The sequence below is a fragment of the Plecotus auritus genome, assembly GCF_963455305.1.
Source record: "Plecotus auritus genome assembly, chromosome: 11".
Classification (NCBI taxonomy): Eukaryota; Metazoa; Chordata; class Mammalia; order Chiroptera; family Vespertilionidae; genus Plecotus; species Plecotus auritus.
The window spans coordinates 47,347,630-47,364,462 of record NC_137777.1 but is presented as its reverse complement, the minus strand read 5'-3'; the positions used below and the strand labels follow the sequence as shown (position 1 = coordinate 47,364,462).

Sequence of the window (16,833 nt, the reverse complement as noted above, 5' to 3'; positions counted from 1 at the left end):
AACAGCCCAGAGTTTGGTGCTTTTGTTTCAAGGTCTTTTAAAAGCTGCTCCTTGAGCTCCCCTCCTTGTCTATTTGATGCTGATCTAAATGAGATCTGTGCACTTAGGCGGTGGAGCTGCGGAAAATGAAACACCAGCTCCCCAGTCAACTTGGGCACATTCGCTCTCTTTCCAGGTTAAACTTCCAACAGGGCTCTCTGCAGTTACACCAACACCTCTGACCTCAGTGGGCCTGACAAACTGTCCAAGCCACGGGCAGTCAGCAATAATGCTCTATTGCCACTTATTTAGCAATGGCAAATCAATCCACTTTCCCAGCCTCCTGCAACTTTATTGAACTCCGCATCCCGCTGCAGGACACGCCCCGAACTCTCCTTAAATGACATATTTGGCTGTTTGCAGTCGTGACTTGCATTGCAGTCCTGATATCACAGACCGCGCCTATTCTGAGAAGCCTGCAGTAGAAGCAGCAGCAGCAGCAGCAGCAGCAGTGGCAGTTTTCTCGCCCTACTGAGTGCTCACTATTTGCTGGACACTGCGCTAAGCTGGCCACCGTGAGTCCCCGGGGAGTGGCGGGTGCACCCTCCGTTCCGGGCGCTCGCAGCCATTGTGGGGTGGGCGTTCCCCTCGCCTCGTGCTGACACGCCCTCTCCGCGCTGCGACCGGCGGCCGGAGGAGAAGGTGCCCTGTGCGTGCTCGGAGAAGGAGGCTCCCGCCGGGCTCGGATCCTCGCTGCACCGCCTGCCGGCGCCTCGCCGCTGCCCGCGCCCCACGCGCCTCCCGGGCACGCGCTCCCAGCCCCGCCCGCGCGCGCGCGCCCTCCCGTACCCCCGCGGCGGACGCACGGCCACGAGCGCGCGTGCGCCTCTCAGAACGTCCGCGGGAGCCGAGCCAGAGCGAGCGCAGGGCCGGGCGCGCAGGAGTGAAAAGGAGGCGGCGGCCGCGGCTGCGAGCAACAGATCCGGGCGCTGCGAGCTAACCCGCTCTGCTGTTGGGCTTTTTTGTTTGTTTGTTTGTTTTTGTAATTTCCCCCAAATCTATTAATTTAGAAAACCTTGCATTTTTAATGGCGCTGGCCCTGGGTCAGCGGGCGGTTTTCTCTGCTTCAAGATGGGCTTTGCCGTTTCCGTCGTGGGCACCAGTGGTGGTCTGATTGTCAGCCTTCTCCGGGCATTTTTAAGGCCAGGAGCCGAGCGCTGCTTGTAGGCACATCACCCTACGGAGCGGTTTGGCTTTTGAAATTATTGTTATTATTTTGGGCAGAGAACAGTCGACCTCGGGCACTTCGTCCTCTTTGCTGGAGAGGCTGCGAGTGTGAAATTCCTCCCGGGGTGAGCCAGCCCGGTCCCGCGCACAGTCCAGGCGGCCCAGCGTGTGCGTCCTGTCCCCGCCGGCGCCGGGAAAATGGAGGCTGTGATTGAGAAGGAATGCAGCGCGCTCGGAGGCCTCTTCCAGACCATCATCAGCGACATGAAGGTAGGTTGCCGGGGGCGCGGCTGCTGCGCTGGCCGCCGCGCGCTGACCTGGCCGCGGCGCTTCGCCTCCGCCCCGGCCAGCCGCCCGGTCCTTGTCTGCGCGGCGGCCGAAAGCCACCTGCGGGAGCGCTACGGCCCGGGTGTCACCTGCTCAACCCGGGCGCCGTTTCGGGCTCTGCTGGGTCACAGGTCGGGCGGCTTCCACGGGGATGTTTGATACTCCCTCCCCTCTCCCTGCTCATTGTCCCAGGGGGCGGCCTCAACTCGTTTTCCTGGGGGGCTCAGGGCCCCGGCTCCAAGTTTTCCATTGTCTGTCGCTGGACGGAGTGTCTGCGACCCGCAGAGGCTGGATGCTGGGCGGACACCTGATTCCCCCGGGTACGGGGAGGAGGCGCCTGGCGCGGTATTGGGGGCTCTGCCTGGCCTCGGAAAGGAGCTCCCGCCTGAGCCTGGAAGGGAAGCCACCCTTTCCCTCCTTGGCTTTCAGGTCCTCCTGGAGGGATCTGAACAAATTAGGTATTAATTAGGCTGTTTCAAAGCTGGTGAGGGTGTGCATGCCCTTCCCTCGGGCCCTCCCCGGGGCGCGGAGCAGAAGTTCCCAGAGCAGCCTTGCAGGGGCCCCTCCTTTCCCTGGCTGAGGCTCCCAGCCTGAAGGCAAGATGGGGCCCCACAAACGATTGTAACTTACCCCCTCCCTGCCTCCCCCCCACGTACCCACCACACAGACTCCAGGTTTTCTCTTGGAAGGATTGTGGAAATTGTGTGTGCGTGCGTGTGTGTGTATGCGTGCGCGCGCACACGCGTGTATTGGGGTGGAGAACAACACCCTGGCTTTTTCCTGCGAAGGGTGGGACTGGGGATAACCTGATCCTTGGATGTGGATTTTCTGTGCATAGAGATAGAGCAGGGCCCTCCGTTACACATCCAAAGGAAATATAATCAGCCTTTGAGCTGGCTGGCTGGAGGTGGGAATTGGGGGCGGTGGGGGGATCTTTTTCCCCATGTGTATTTAGGGAGCTTCTCTTTGGCTCTAGCCCAGCCTCAATTTGCCTCAACAGATCCGGGGAGGTGGTTTAATTAAAAGCTCAGCTTCCAAAGAGAGTGGGCAGGTTTGGAAGCTGTGCAGCGAGTGGGTGTGGACAGCCCCCCTTCAGCCGCTGCCCGGGCTCGGGGAGGAGCTTTTGTCTGATGAAGTGTAAGGTTTGGACAGGGTTTGGCCTTGGAGATGGACTTTGGGAAGGAATGTTCAGCTGTCACGGGCTACTTCCCCCTTTTAGAACCAACTGCCACCTTGCCCAGGGTGAACTTCTCCAAGGTGCCTCTGTCCTGGTCTTGTCTATTTTGAAATCCTTCTGCAGAGCCTGTGCCTTTTGTCAGAAATTGACATCCGTGCAGCATTATCTTCAAAGATATCCTGTTTGCCCCGGAATGCCTCTAATCCAGCCACTTGGAATTAGATTATTCCCTGTTCAAAGACAGCCCCTTGCATTCCTTTGCCCTCAATTCACGATTGAAGTGCTCTTTTGAGACAAAGATTGGTGCCGCCATGGACTCCTAGAGTATTTCTGGTTAACTTAATTGTACAGGCCTTATAATCAAACAAGATTTGGTTTGAGGCACACACCTATTCTGATCACTAGGGGAAGAATTTGAGAGGGGTTGGGAAAGCAGCTTGTGTTTTTTCAGGGAGAGAAATGGAGTTTCCAGCCCCCCAGTAGTAGTAACAAGAGCCCAGTGACCTAATAGGTCTGCCCACTGCGGTTCCAGAGTGCTCACATGTAGAGTTTTCCCTCTCTCTTTGTTCTTTAATCCAGAATCTAGCCTTGGTTCTTCCCATTTACTGGTTTGGGCCCAAAGTCCTTCTGTAGGTGACCCTCCACAGAGTGGGCCCTTCTGCTTCCACCTGCCACGCCATGGCCGCCCTGCAGCACTGTGGCGCTGGGGGGTTTGTAGGTGCTACGTTGGCATGTTTTTCCTCCACAAGATTCCAGTTAAAAATAAAGACTTGTTTAATGCCCCTTGGGTGCAGGATCTATAGTTTGTGGTTCCCGAGCTCTTTCCCTTTGAATGTAGTAGCATTTGTTCAACATCCTGTGGGAAGATATTTATTTTAAGGGCTTTTGTTGGTTTTGTTTTGGCAGCAAAGATTTTAAAAGCCACAACTACAACATGCCTTGGGGTCTGCAGAATTTCAGACTTTTGGGGAGTAGAGAGAGAAGGAGAAAGAGGGGTGGGGGTGTCTGATTTCCAAGCTTGTTTATTTATAAGATAGTTGCTGAATATTTTCATGGAGTTTTCTTCTTAAAAGATTTCTTCATGAATTAGTTGACTGTGAAATTTTAGAAGGGACTTTTAAAATTTGGGCATATAGGATAACAATGTAGAGTGTGCACATGCATGAAGCTGCCAGCAGTAAAAGTCAGTTTTTAATACTGAAATCAGCTGGCTTTCTAATACCCTGCTTATCTGCTTTTTTCCCCTCTTGGAACTCCCATGAAGGGTTTATAATGCCTGTCGTCCCCTTTCTGTTTACTTTGAAGGACAGGTGTAAATGTTGGACACCCATTTGGAATGCCACCTTGAGAAAAATTTTAGGTCCTTTTCTAAGAAGTGATGTTGGACTGCGGTGAGGAAAGATATGAAAAATGGCTTTTTTAGTAGCATTTGCTTCTCCAAAATGAACAACAGCAGCACAGGAAGGGAGTCAATTTCCTCTTTGGAGGAAAAAAACAACACAACAACACAAATGGAGTAATGTCAAGGCCTAGCACCATCCATCTTCCAAAGCCAAAGAACCCAAGACGTGGACAAGCTGGGGAGGGTTCTTTTTGCGTCCTCCTAATGATCCTTCATCTGGTTAAGTCCTCGGCTGTCAGGGAGTGTGTCATCCTTTTCAGGGGGAGGGGTGCAGAAGAAACCCTCACTTTGCTCCCATGGGGATGCAGCTGTTAAATAACTTATCGATTCCTTGTCGAGAGGAAACCTTGTGTTTTTTCCCTTTCTTCCACCCTACTGTGGTGGTGGTCAGTAATGAATGGTGGTGTGCAAAATCGCTTACTGGCTGCCTTTCCGCCCATCCACATAAATCAAGTCGTCTGCTGTGAGCTGATCCCAGAGGAAAAGGGGAAGCAGGAGACTCATGTGGCTGGAGGCACGGGCCCCTCGCCTGCTTGTCTCGGGGAACAGCAGCTTGGAAGTGACTGTGTGTGGAAAGTCAGTTGACTGGCTTCTGATGTTTAGATAATGGTGACTGCATTAAGGAGGTTCTGGAATCTTTTCCGAGTTTCTATCCAAGTCCTTGGAAAATACAGGATAACTGTTGCAAACATCATATTTTTTTAAATTGAGATATAATTGACACAGAACACTATATTACTTTCAGGTGTACACCATACTGATCTGATATTTGTATTTTTTCATTGGTTATTTTTTTAAAAATGTAAATAGTTGAACCCACATAGAATTCGGTGATGTTTGGGGAGCTATTAGGACCAGGAGGCTCTGGCCAAACTTGAGGGCAGCTCACCCTGTGGCTGTCTTTCTTCTTTTAATAATTAACTTAGCTCAAAAACAGTTGGATGCTAACATCAAATATTTTTCTCGGCCTTGTTGCTCAAGAATCAGCGGGTCAGGAGCTGAATTGGGCCTGATGCAGGGAGAACTTTGTACCAGGTCGGAGAGTATGTTTGGGGTTATGTAATGTGACTGGGAGTGAAAAAAACACCCAACCACACCTTGCATTCCCCACCCAGGTCTCACTTAGACAGGGTGTCCTGTTACCAGCACCTGTGCTGGGCAGAATAGGGGCCTTGTTCAGTCCCCCTCCACCGCCCCCACCTCTGTTTGCTACCAATATCCCCTCTCCGGAGTTCTGCCCAAAATTAGAACTGCTAAAGGGACTTCTTGAGTTCCATGGAAATCTTTTGTGGTTCAAAGGCACGTCACGATATTTCCCCTCACTTATCATAAGATCAGGAATGTGGGTAGTGGGCCCAGCCCTGGATAGCGATTTCAGGGTGACGGTGGTTTCTCCCTCCTGTGTTGGCTTTGGGGTTCCAGTCAGCAGCGAGGTTTACTTCCTCAGTGTTTATCAGGGGGCCTGCTCTGTGGAAGGCCTTTCGCTGGGCCTCCAGGAGCCACCGATCCAAAGGGCCGCCCTGGAGAGCTGCTTGTCCTGTGGGCCTTTAGTAGCTAATGTCCAATACAGCATGGTGGCCATTCTGGGAGTGTGGAGCCCAGCCTGGGGCAGGGCGTCCGTCAGTCCCTGCAGGACGCCCCCTGACTCTTGACAAAAAGTGTCTGTGAGGAAGATAGCGACGACCCAGCCAAGGCCTCTGCCAGTGGCCAGGTGCTCCGAGGGAGGCGGGCCACTCTGTGAATGGTGACACACAAACGCAGGACAAGCAAAGCCCTTGTAAAGTACAGATGGGCCCCGCGCTGGCTTTTCTCTTAGCAAATGGCTGTGTTTGCCCAGGGTTTTACAGCTTCCTCAGCTTGGGCCTCTGGGAGAAGTTGAAGTAAAGATGTCATAAAACTGGCAGCAGGGAACTGCCCGGAATGGGTGCCTGTTCAGAGATTTAGGGTCTGTTCTACATAGATCTGTCTCCCCCCTCACCCCGGTGCAAATCTTAACAGTCCAGGTTTGGAAAGGATTTTTTTTTTTTTTAATCTTGGCTTGAGCGTTTTTGTGGGAAAATCCTGGTACATCACATTTAACCAAATAGTTTAGAACTAGTTGCTGGATGTTCTGAGATTCCTCAGTTAGTAATGCCTCAGATGCAGAGAGAAGGCCAGTCTTGGATTATGGTTTGCATGGAAGGTAAGCTGAGTTTGAATTTCGCCTGGTTCAGCTATCACTCAGTTCTTATTTGAGTAACACGTACCCCAAATTCTATAGTATTTATTAAGCATCAGCAGGGTTGCCGGTGCCAAGTTCCATGCTATGATTTCAGCAGGTAAAGATACAGAATTCCCAGGTACATCTGGATTTCAAGTGAACACTGGACAGTTTTAGTGTTTGTCCCATGCATATTATGTCTCCTCGGCTGCTGACCTCTTGGCTTCTGAACTCGTTATTTTGCATCTTGGGGGTAGGGAAAAGGAAAAAGCTAAAACGATACCTGTCAATTGGATAGCTCCTTTGAGGTTGTTAAAATGCTTGGAGGGTGGAAAGGTTGAAACTATTGATCTATTAGACGCTTTATCTATAATTTTCATCTAGGTTTTTTTCCATCTTCCCAGAGATGGGTGAGAGTTGGCAAGATTCCATCTGTAGCGAGACCTTTAGATGTCCAAAACCGGTTATGGAAAAATGAGATCATTTCAAGTTCACCATTATTTCTCGGAACTGCCTTCAGGATACTTTCCCCTAAAACCCACACCTCCACAGAAACAAAGAAATACCTCTCCCCAAACCAAACAAAAGCCAGAGGACAGAGTCAGCTGCCTAGGACATCAGGCAAGAGGCATTTGGGGCTCCTTAAAGGGAACTGATGCCTTAAGCAGTTTAACTCAGATTTGCAGATTGCACTGCTGATATGGCCTTATTAAGTAGCAAAGCAGAGAGACAAATGGAGTAAATTAATTGGCTGAGCATTGAGGAAACCTATCGTATTTGATTGCCAAGGTTCTCCCTGGAATTAGCTGGAGTCTGCAGAAGGCTTCATCCGAGTATGTGCCACACGTACACACACAAGACCCCAAAAAGCAAAACCCAAACCCACCCAGTGTAGATTCCAGAGCAGCCCACCCGCTATCAATGTTTCCCACCTCATAGCCTAGGGGCGGCCTTGGCAAGGGCTGTGCCATCTCTGTTGCTTCCCGATGTAAGAAGCTCTGGTGTGCCACCTGTACAGAGCAAGTCGGTGCTCAGCATTCAATGCATGTGGTGAACGGGGCAGAAAGGAATTTGGTGAGCACCTACTATGTGCCAGGCATTGTGCTAAGTGCTTGGCATGCATGGATTCAAGTCATTCTCACATCAACCCCACTTTACAGATGAGGACACTGAGGCTTGGAGAGTCAGTACCTTGTCTAAGGCCGTGGTGAGGTGGACTGCTGTTTGGACCTGTTTGATCCTGGGGCTGGAGCTCTTTAGATTCACAGCGGTCGCCAACCTTTTGGACCTCACAGACCACCAGTGGTCTGCGGACCACCGGTTGGCGACCGCTGCTTTAGAACATGCCTACGGTAGAGAGGGGCTATGGATTTGTTTCCAGAAGCTGGCATTTCTCCTGCCCGAGTCCCACAAGAGGCCCAGGGAAGACAGGGGATCTGATCTCTGGGCCTCTGGCCCAGACTCAGCCTGGAGGTGTGAGCTTGAGCTGAGTGAGCTGCTGTGAGGATGGTTGTTGGGGTGGGCGGCTCCCATCTGGCTGTCACTTTTGTGGAAATCATTTCATTTATGACACATCAACATAGTGTGGCTTCCTTCCTTCTGCTTAGCAATCTTTCCTAGCAGAGACCCTGGCACTCTCCTTTCCTCTTCTTTCCCTGGGTGTGGAGGGGAAGGAATTCTCTGGGCCAGGCTTCAGCGGTCACCCTTGGCTCCCGTCCTTGTCCCCAGAGCGCCTCCATGACGGGCCAGAGGGCCGCATTTGTACGTCGGTCCCTGAGGCGGGATGACTGTGCAAGCCCGACAACTCCTCCTAATTATAGGAATTGAGTAAGTTCACCCAAAGTTCAAATGGCTCCTCAAAGAGAACGCCTTACCTTGAACTCATTTCGCGTCCAGCCCTGGAACTCCGTGTAAAGGAGCTCTCTGTGTTTAATTATGCCCCGTAGCCCTCCAGTTTGGGTTGAGTTGTGTTTGGAGAAGTTGATGGGATCACCAAAAAACTCCTTCCTGTGCCGCCTCTTGGCACATATGGCCTTGGTCATAGTTCTAAGTGGTTTTTCTTTTCCTGTCTAGTTTAAGTGGGTGAAAAAAAATCAATTGAGTGCCTTTTGAGTTATGTGTCTTTTTATTTGCTTTTTTTTTGCTCAAAGAATTTGGCCAGCAGTAAAAGTATTAGCGTGTGCAGTATCAGTGGCCTCCTGGAGGCGGACGGCGGGTTTGGCCTGGGACTCCCTTTCCTGCCACCTCCCACACGCAGGAGTCTTCAGTGGGCTGGAGGAGTGGGTCTGGCTGGAGGAGCTGGTTCTGGGCAGGTGTGCCCCTTATGGTAGAAAGGGCGTGATTACAGGGACAGGTGCACTGGATTCTGGGAGCCATAAGACACTGAAGCCTGGACCCTATTCCTGGGGTGCATCCTGGGTACTAGGGTTATAAAAAGCACCCCCAGGTCATTCTAATGTGTCGCCAGGCTTGAGGAACATTGAGCTGTACACAATTGCATCACCTTCAAAGGGTTTTTTCAACTTTACCTAAATCTGAGTAAAAGCACCTTTAGATGGTTGTACGACAATGTGAATGTGCTTAACACTGTACACTTAACAATGCAGGATGGTACATTTTATATGTGAATGTATTACTCTCGCTGAGTCCGCTCCATCTCCTGGCGACCCCATGCCTGAGTGATGTCCTATCCTCCCAGCCTGCCCAGCTCCTGCAGACTCCCACTGAGGGCTTCTGTCATGGAGTCAGTCCAGCTCCTGCTTGGTCTTCCTCTTTTGCTGCTGCCTTGGTTTTCCCGGCATGACTATCTTTTCCAAAGGGCCCTCCCCCCTTCCCAGGGTGTGCCCAGAGTGGGACCGCTCAATTTGTCATTATTGCTTCCGGCGATGTTTCAGGTTCATTTGCTCTAGGTCCCACTTGTTCCTCTTTCTGGCGGTTCAGGGTATGTGTATTTTATCACAAATTAAAATAACAATAAATTTACTGTGAAATAACATTAAATAAATTGAAATTGAAAAATAACAGAAAAAGCATCTTTAGAATGCTTGCCTGTTATTAGTTGATATGTAATAGTCCTGTCCAATACAATTTTTTTGCAATAATGGAAATTGCCAGATATATGGTAGCCTCTAGCCACATGTGACAATTGGAGAACTTGAAGTGCGACCAATGAACTGATTTTTAAATTTTATTCACTTTTAATTTGTTTAAATATAAATAGCCATATGTGGCTAGTGGCCACCACCATATTGGGCAGTGTGGACCTATAACACCATCTAAGTGAAAATATTGTGCTTGCTTTCTACTTCCTGCTGGCCACATTATTGCCCCTCGACCCCTCCGGTAGAAAATCTAGAACTATTGCTGACCGTGGAGTCAAAGATCTGGTTTTAAATCCCGTGGGCAAGTTACTGAGTCTCTTTGAGCCTCATTTTCCCGTTTTGCAAAATGTGTCTGGTAAAGTACCCACCTTCTAGGTTTGTTGCAAGGATTCTGAAATGGGAGAATGCTTTTGAAAGGGTTCATAAGGTGCCTGGCGTACAGGCACCCAAATGTTCGTTGCCCGTATTATTCTGTCTTGTAGAATGCGTGAAGAATTCTGACTTCTCAAAATCAGTGTAGTAATTATCTCCACCACTTCTTAGAGCAAACGTTACCCCACCCGTTACGCAGCTGTATTTAGAGCTTGCAATGAAGTTGCGTGTTTTTTGTTTTTTTTTTCTTGTTAAGTAAATTACTCCCCAGTTCATTATAACCTCATCTGGCTCAGCCAGGCCTCCTATTTGCATCTCTGTATTTGCAATCCCAGTGTCAGTATATAAAGGGAGGGAGAGGAAGACTGGGTGCCTGGCTGAGGTCCCCAGGGCATTTAATGTTTAAAAACATTTTTTTAAAAAAGAGGTGTTTACACCAGGATAAGGAGAGAGAGAGAGAGAGGGAGGAGTTGCTTGTAAAGACCAGCGTTTTCTGTCTCCATATTTGAATCTTCCTTTTCTGGAGTGACCACCAGGAACAGTGGCCTTGTTTGCCTCTAGCCTGCCCTGTAGAAGCAAATTCCTACTGAAGCTTCTGTCCTTCCCAAGAGTTGGCCACATTTGGGTTCTTCCCAACTGCCGGCCTGCCTACTGTGGCCCCCTGCCTTAGCCTGGCATTCAGGGAACCCTGGGATTCAGCCCCCCTGAGTGGCCTGCTCCGTGCCCAGTGCTCTCCATCCTGGGTTCCCTGGCTTCCTTGATCACATCCCGTTTGCTCAAACAGAGCTTGGAGGACCCTTTCTGCCCTTGTTGCCTAATGAAATCTTTCTCATCTTTCAAGGCCTCACCAGAAAGGTGCATAATTTCTGGTCCCTCTTCTTTCCACCAGGTCAGATGAGATACCCTCAGGGACTTTCCACATTCTACGGCGATTCTACCGTGTTGTCATGGCATTCCACCTGTAGTGGTTGCCCTTGGCCTTTAATGTCTGGCTCTGCCACTTCTATGACTCTGGGCAAGTTACTCAGCCTGCCTGAGCCTGGATTTTCCTATCTGTGAAATGTGCGGATAATAACTTCCCTCTTAAAGTTGTTGAGAAATAAATGAGAAAGTCTGTGTAAAGGGCTTAGCGTGGAATAATTGCTAAGTAAACTGCTCTGTGTGTCTGACCTACCCTGGTAAACCCTGCTGAAAGCCGCACTCAGGTGTTCAGCAAATACAAGAAACCTGTGTCCCCCCTTTACAACGCAGTAGAGACAGGAGTGAAACGTTTTTTAAGCAAATGAATCGTTGGAGGGAACACATTACACGTATTCAACAAATGGATGACGTGCCTGCGGTGTGCCCGGCACCGCTGGGTGGAGGTGCAACTCTGGACACGACACGCCGTCCTTACCTAAAGCTGTTTAGTCTAGGAGGGGAACACATAAGGAATTAGCAATCAGCGTGATCAGCACCACGGCAGATGTCAGTGTGGAGTCCTGGGGAGGGGCTCTGATTCTCATTTGGATCGGGGGACAGGGTCAGGGGAGGCTTTTGGTACAGGGGACACTCAAGCTGAGAGCTGAGTTTCATCTCCCATATCCCAAAAGCATTCACGTGGCACAACCAGGCATATTCTGGTGCTTTCCAAGTAAAAACCTTTAATCCAACAACCCAGTGAGGCAGTTCCTGCTTGCTTACCATTTCACAGATGAGGAAACAGGCGCAGAGAGGTTAAGCCATTTGCTCACTTTATCAAACTAGTAAGCGGCGCAGCTGGGATTTGAACCTAGGTAGTCCAACTCCAGTCTGTGCTATCCACCAGGCTGCACTGTCTCTTACAGCATCTTATTTTAGGATTTCATTTTCAGATTCTGTAATGGGTGTATTTCATGGATCTTTTGATGACTATTCTATCTGTACCTTTAGGAGTCAGGATGAGCCAGATAAAGCATAAAAATCTAGGCTCTTCTCTGAGCTGCTTCAAGAAGCTCCAGGGGCCTCACTCTGCTTAAAGAGTTTGATCCATCCAATGGCATGAAATTGTTGGGCCATTGACTCACCTGGCCAGTGTCTCTAACTTGTCAGCAGAGGGAAGTCTGTGGGGGTGGGCGGAGTGTGAGACCCAAGGGCTTGGCTGTCTAAGGTGACAACCACATGACACGTGTTTGTTTTGCAGGAGAAACCCCCTCCCATCAGGGTCACCCCAGTAACCGGCTGTGCACACACATGGCCGAGTGCTAAACAGGAAGGGGGGTATTTGCAGTAGGAGGCTGACCTGCCTTGAGATTAGTTCCCAGGGAGACAGACCTCACTCAGTTGCACAAGAGAGCCTGGCTCCTGCAGCTGAGCAGCGGCCATTAAGGAAGTCTTTGAGTTTGGTTTAATGGTCACTCTTTGTTTTGAAGTGATTGTTTACTGAACCTTCAAAGCCAGCTCTCCAGCAGGATGTGATCTGCGCCTGAATAATTGGATGAGGCACCCCAATAGGAAGCAAGTAGCGGGGAGCAGAGCCAGGAGTAGCTAGCTGATGGCCAAGCCTTTGGCATCTGAGCACTTGGAGGTGGGGCCGCGCCTGGAGGGACTGAAGCCATCTTGCAACCAGAAGTAGACCTGGGCAGGGGTCCCCTGGAACCTGTCCTCTTTGATGTCGGCCTGGCCTTAATTAGGGACACCCTAATTAAGTCACCCAGGAGGAAGCTTTTTCCTAAAAATAAATTAGCAAATGTTTTGAGAGCATTTCATGAGGGATTACTTCTCAAAGATTATGCAAGATATATGAAGTTAATGGAAGACAAACTGAGAAACTTCAGTTCAGTGAAAAATCAAAGTCACCCGTAGCCACTGGGTCGCAAAGTGGGTTACGGGCACACATTTTAGAGGAAGGCTGGTGCGGCCTCTGCTGCGCCCGAAATTTCTCTTTTCTCTTAGCTTCTCACTATACTGCCTTTCTATGCGTGTCATCATAAGCCACGGCAGTTCTAGTGGCTGCGTGGCCTTGCATTGTTTGGTAGGTCTGTAGTCCATTCAGTTAGTCGACTTCTATTTGAGGGCCCACTGTGTGTCAGGTTTTCTGTTAAGTGCTAGGGATACAGCAATAGATAAAAGGGACAGAAAGCCCTGCCCTCCTGGAACTTACATTCCAGTGGAGTGGGGACAGACAAACTGAGTAAATCAGTCACTTCTCATAGATCGGGAAGATTATGTGCATTGGGGAAAAATAAAGCAGGGGCAGTGTCGTTGTTTTTGAATAAGGGTGGTCAGGGAAGGCCTCCCAGAGGAGGTGACCTGTGAGCAGAGCTGATGAAGTATTAGATATCAGAGGAAGAATGCTCCAGGCTAGGGAAGAGCATGTGCGAAGGCCCTGAGGTGGGAGCCAGTCCATGCTGCTTTGTGTTGAGGCTGTGTCCAGGTTTCGATGAATTATAAGCAACACTGCAATGAATGTATCCTTGTCGCTACACATGGGTAGGATTTTGCTCTCCTAAATGAGCACCTCTATTTATTTTTAAATTGTAAACTCTCCTAAGTCAGGGCGGTGTAATCAACGTGTCACATCTACCCTGGAGAGCAATGGCCTGACAGCACTGGGCACAGTTGGTGTGCTCTGCCATATTTCACTCACCAGGACTTCCTCCACACTCCCAGAACCTACCCTGGGCCGCTGGGAATGACACCAAAAACGGCGATGATTACGTCACATTGGCCTCAATTAATTGCTGTAGTCAGGTATGGACGTTTCAAGGCGTTTGGAACCCACTGCCAAATGCCTTTCAGAAAGCGCGTATCAGTTCACATTCCCATGTGTGAGTGCTCGTCACCAGGGATTACAACTCAAGGAGCAGCATTAGGACGGAAATGGCTGAGGCTACAGCTTCCAGGCCTCAGAAGGACATGCATCTCACCTAGTGTGAAGATTCTCAGTTCTCGCTGTTTGTGATGTTAGTGAGCAGAGCGTGAATGTCCCCTGGGGGACTGTGTAAAATGCAGATCCCTGGGCCCATTCCCGCAGATGTGACCGTGTAGATCTGAGGTGGGGCTCAGCTATCTGTAGGTCTAGCAGACATTCCCTGGTGAGTGTCTGGTAGGTTGTGCTGAGGTTTTACCATGAGAAGGTGGTAGAAGGTATCCACCAAGAGCCTCCTCTGCAGCTCATGAAGTGAGTAGGAGGGATCACCTCACTCCCCCCACCAATAGGAGGGATCGTCTCACTACCCCCACCAACCCCCACATTACACCTGCCTGGAACGTGTTTCAGGTGATAAAGTGACTCGTGTCTAAATGTTGCGTCACCTTCTCTATTTCCTTTTCTTTGCTAATTGTGTTTCTTTTGCAGGAATGCTTCCTCCCTTCCTTACTTCTTCCTGTTTGCCCGGAAAATTCTTTTATCCTTTGAGACCTAGGGGAGGCATCACTCCCCCTCTCTGAAGCTTGCACCAACCACACCTTCCATTACTTTATACTCGGGGCTTGGTACCCTCTGAAGGCTTGGGGATTGGTGGCTTACATGTTAGTGTTCCCTTATCTCTGTATGGCCTTCACCCCGCCGGTCGCCTGATCATAGTAGGTGCTCATTAAATGTCCTAGTCAGGGTGGCTGGCATGGTAGGTTGACTCATTAAAACAGTCATCGCCAGCATTTGTTGAGTGCTAGTCACCCTTCTAAGCACTTGCATTATTTCACTTACTCTCGTTGCCATCCTTTGAGGCAGGGACTACCATGGGCATCATTTACCGATACATGAAGACAGGGTGGCCCGGCTGACTAGGTAACTTCGGTCATCCCGGGGGTAGATCTGAAGTTGGGCCGTCAGACTCTAGAGCAGCCTTGGACAAACTACGGCCCGTGGGCTGGATCCGGCTGTTCTATCCGGTTCTCTTGCTCTCCCCTCCACTCCTTTACTTTGAATTTATATTAGTTCGCACAAACACTCCATCCATGCTTTTGTTCCGGCCCTCCGGTCCAGTTTAAGAACCCATTGTGGCCCTCGAGTCAAAAAGTTTGCCCACGGCTGCTCTAGAGCCACGCGTTTAAGCCCTAGACCCCATGGGGCCTTGAAGACTCTGGGACGTGACTGCCCATTAGGCCCCTCTCTCCAGGCAAGAAGGACACCAGTGGGAAGACCCCCCGCGCAGGGCAGCGACGGAGAAGTGACACACACACCTGGGCGTCATTCCCACAGCCAGGTGGGGTTCGGGGTGCGGAGGAGGCTCTGTTTGGTGGAAGGTGGCAGAGCGCACAGATTGTGCACAGGGTGGGACCACCATTGCTCCCCGGGGTGGATTTGACAAGTTGATCACACCACCGCTGCCTTGGGAGAGTTTCCACTTCCAAAGTGCGTAGAGGAGGAACACAGAGGTGCTCACTGGGAAGAACAGAACCCCAAGCACATGCAGGCTTCCTCGAGGGTCCTGGGTGCTTTGCTTATATAACTGCTCAGGGGGCTGGAGAGATCACCCCCAGGAAGAACTGCCCGCCGGCATGGCTCAGTGGTTGAGCACTGACATATGAACCAGGAGGTCAGGGTTTGATTGCGTCAGGGCACATGCCTGGGTTGTGGGCTCGGTCCCCAGTGGGGGGCATGCAGGAGGCAGCCAATCAATGGTTCTCTCTCATCATTGATGTTACTCTTTCCCTCTCCCTTTCCTTTTCTCTCTGAAATCAATAATATATATATATATATATATATATATATATATATATATATATATATATATTTTTTTTTTTTTTAAACTGATTCCTACAAGGCAGAAGCAGTTTGGAGTTGGGTGGGGGCCAGCCAGAGAGGGTGCTTCTAGGGAGAAGGGGGTGAGTGCAGGCATGCGAACATGGAGTGATAATAACTCTTGACGTTTTTATGGGGTATGCACATCACCAAGTATTTTGCTTGGGTTCATTATCTCTCGTAGACATGTATAAACAGGAATAAACAACTGTAGCAGAAGCTTTGGACTCTATAGTGGGACAAAGGTTAGAGGGGGTAGATAGGTATTTTTTATCATGAGGAGGCCGAACTGGACACAAACGTCCTTACGGGCACTTGGGTAAGAGCAGCCAGCCCCCGTGCTAGGTGCTTAGATTTTGAGTCCCCAGGTTTCTAGCTGCGGAGGAGCAGTAAGTTTTGGGGGGAAAACGTGGGACAGTTTTGTATTCAGAAGAACTGGGCAAACTTAGGAATCAGTTCATGAAGCAAATTAGGTGTGAGGGCAAACGCTTCCCTGACCTTCGGGAAGTGATGTAAGCCCTCCATGCCTTAGCTCCCCAGGGAAGAGGGATGCGATGCGTTGAATGCCCGTTCTGCTGTCTGCTCTCCCAGGGTTGCAGGGAACGCCTGTTGGCCCCCGCAGGTCTGTGTAAAGTAAGACGGTGTGCTTAATGATGACCATGAAATACATTTGAACTCCTCAGTGGCTCCGGACGACTATCTGAAATAATAGAGGACATATCATGGCAGTAAAAATGGAGGTGGGGGCGGGAGGGGGAAGAGGAATTCGGAGAATGGAAAAGGAGAGGGATTCCATTTTTTAAGAAATGTCGACCATGGCACACACCCCAGTTTTGCAAAAGTTGAAAGATAGAACCAGAAACCTCGTCGCAGCCACAACACCCCAGAGGTGCCCAGGCAACTTCGCTGCATCAGGGCTGGCGCTGTCGACAAAGGCTTTTCTGCGAGGGTGGGAATGTTCTGTACTTGCACCGTCCAGTAGACTGAGCCACTGGCCACATGTGGCTATTGAGCACTTGCGTGAGGTACTGAATGTTTAATTTTATTTCATTGTCATTAATTCCAGTTTATATAAGTCCATGTGGCTAGCGGCTCTTTTATTGGAAGACTGGGGGTAGACAAAGGGAATGATCCTTGGTAGAAAACTTTAAAAATAACTACTACTTTGAAGATGCGGTTGACATATTTGTTCTTTTTTATTTTTTTATTGCAAGTGAAGACTTCCCATGGGGATTCTGGGCCTGGAACCTCCTAACACAGGAGGAAGGATGTCCTTGACTTAATTAGGGTGTTATGGTTACAAATGGGGCAGTTGGAAGGAAGGATGGGTGGAGGGAGCAC

The 16,833-nt window shown here is 50.0% G+C and overlaps 1 protein-coding gene across 10 annotated transcripts in view; it reads left to right on the top strand.

Moving 5' to 3' along the window:
• The first annotated feature begins 411 nt into the window (after nucleotides 1–411).
• MTSS1 (MTSS I-BAR domain containing 1) overlaps nucleotides 412–16,833 on the top strand; it is a 145,699-nt gene continuing 129,277 nt past the window's right edge. For 8 of the 10 annotated variants that reach the window (XM_080646890.1, XM_080646889.1, XM_080646886.1 and 5 more), the window contains exon 1: nucleotides 675–1,476. In XM_080646890.1, the coding sequence (XP_080503016.1) occupies nucleotides 1,405–1,476 (72 nt within the window). In that variant the 5' untranslated portion in view covers nucleotides 675–1,404. Of the gene's footprint in view, nucleotides 555–674; nucleotides 1,477–16,833 lie in introns of those variants that run through there. The other 2 variants (XM_080646891.1, XM_080646887.1) reach the window with 1 other exon arrangement.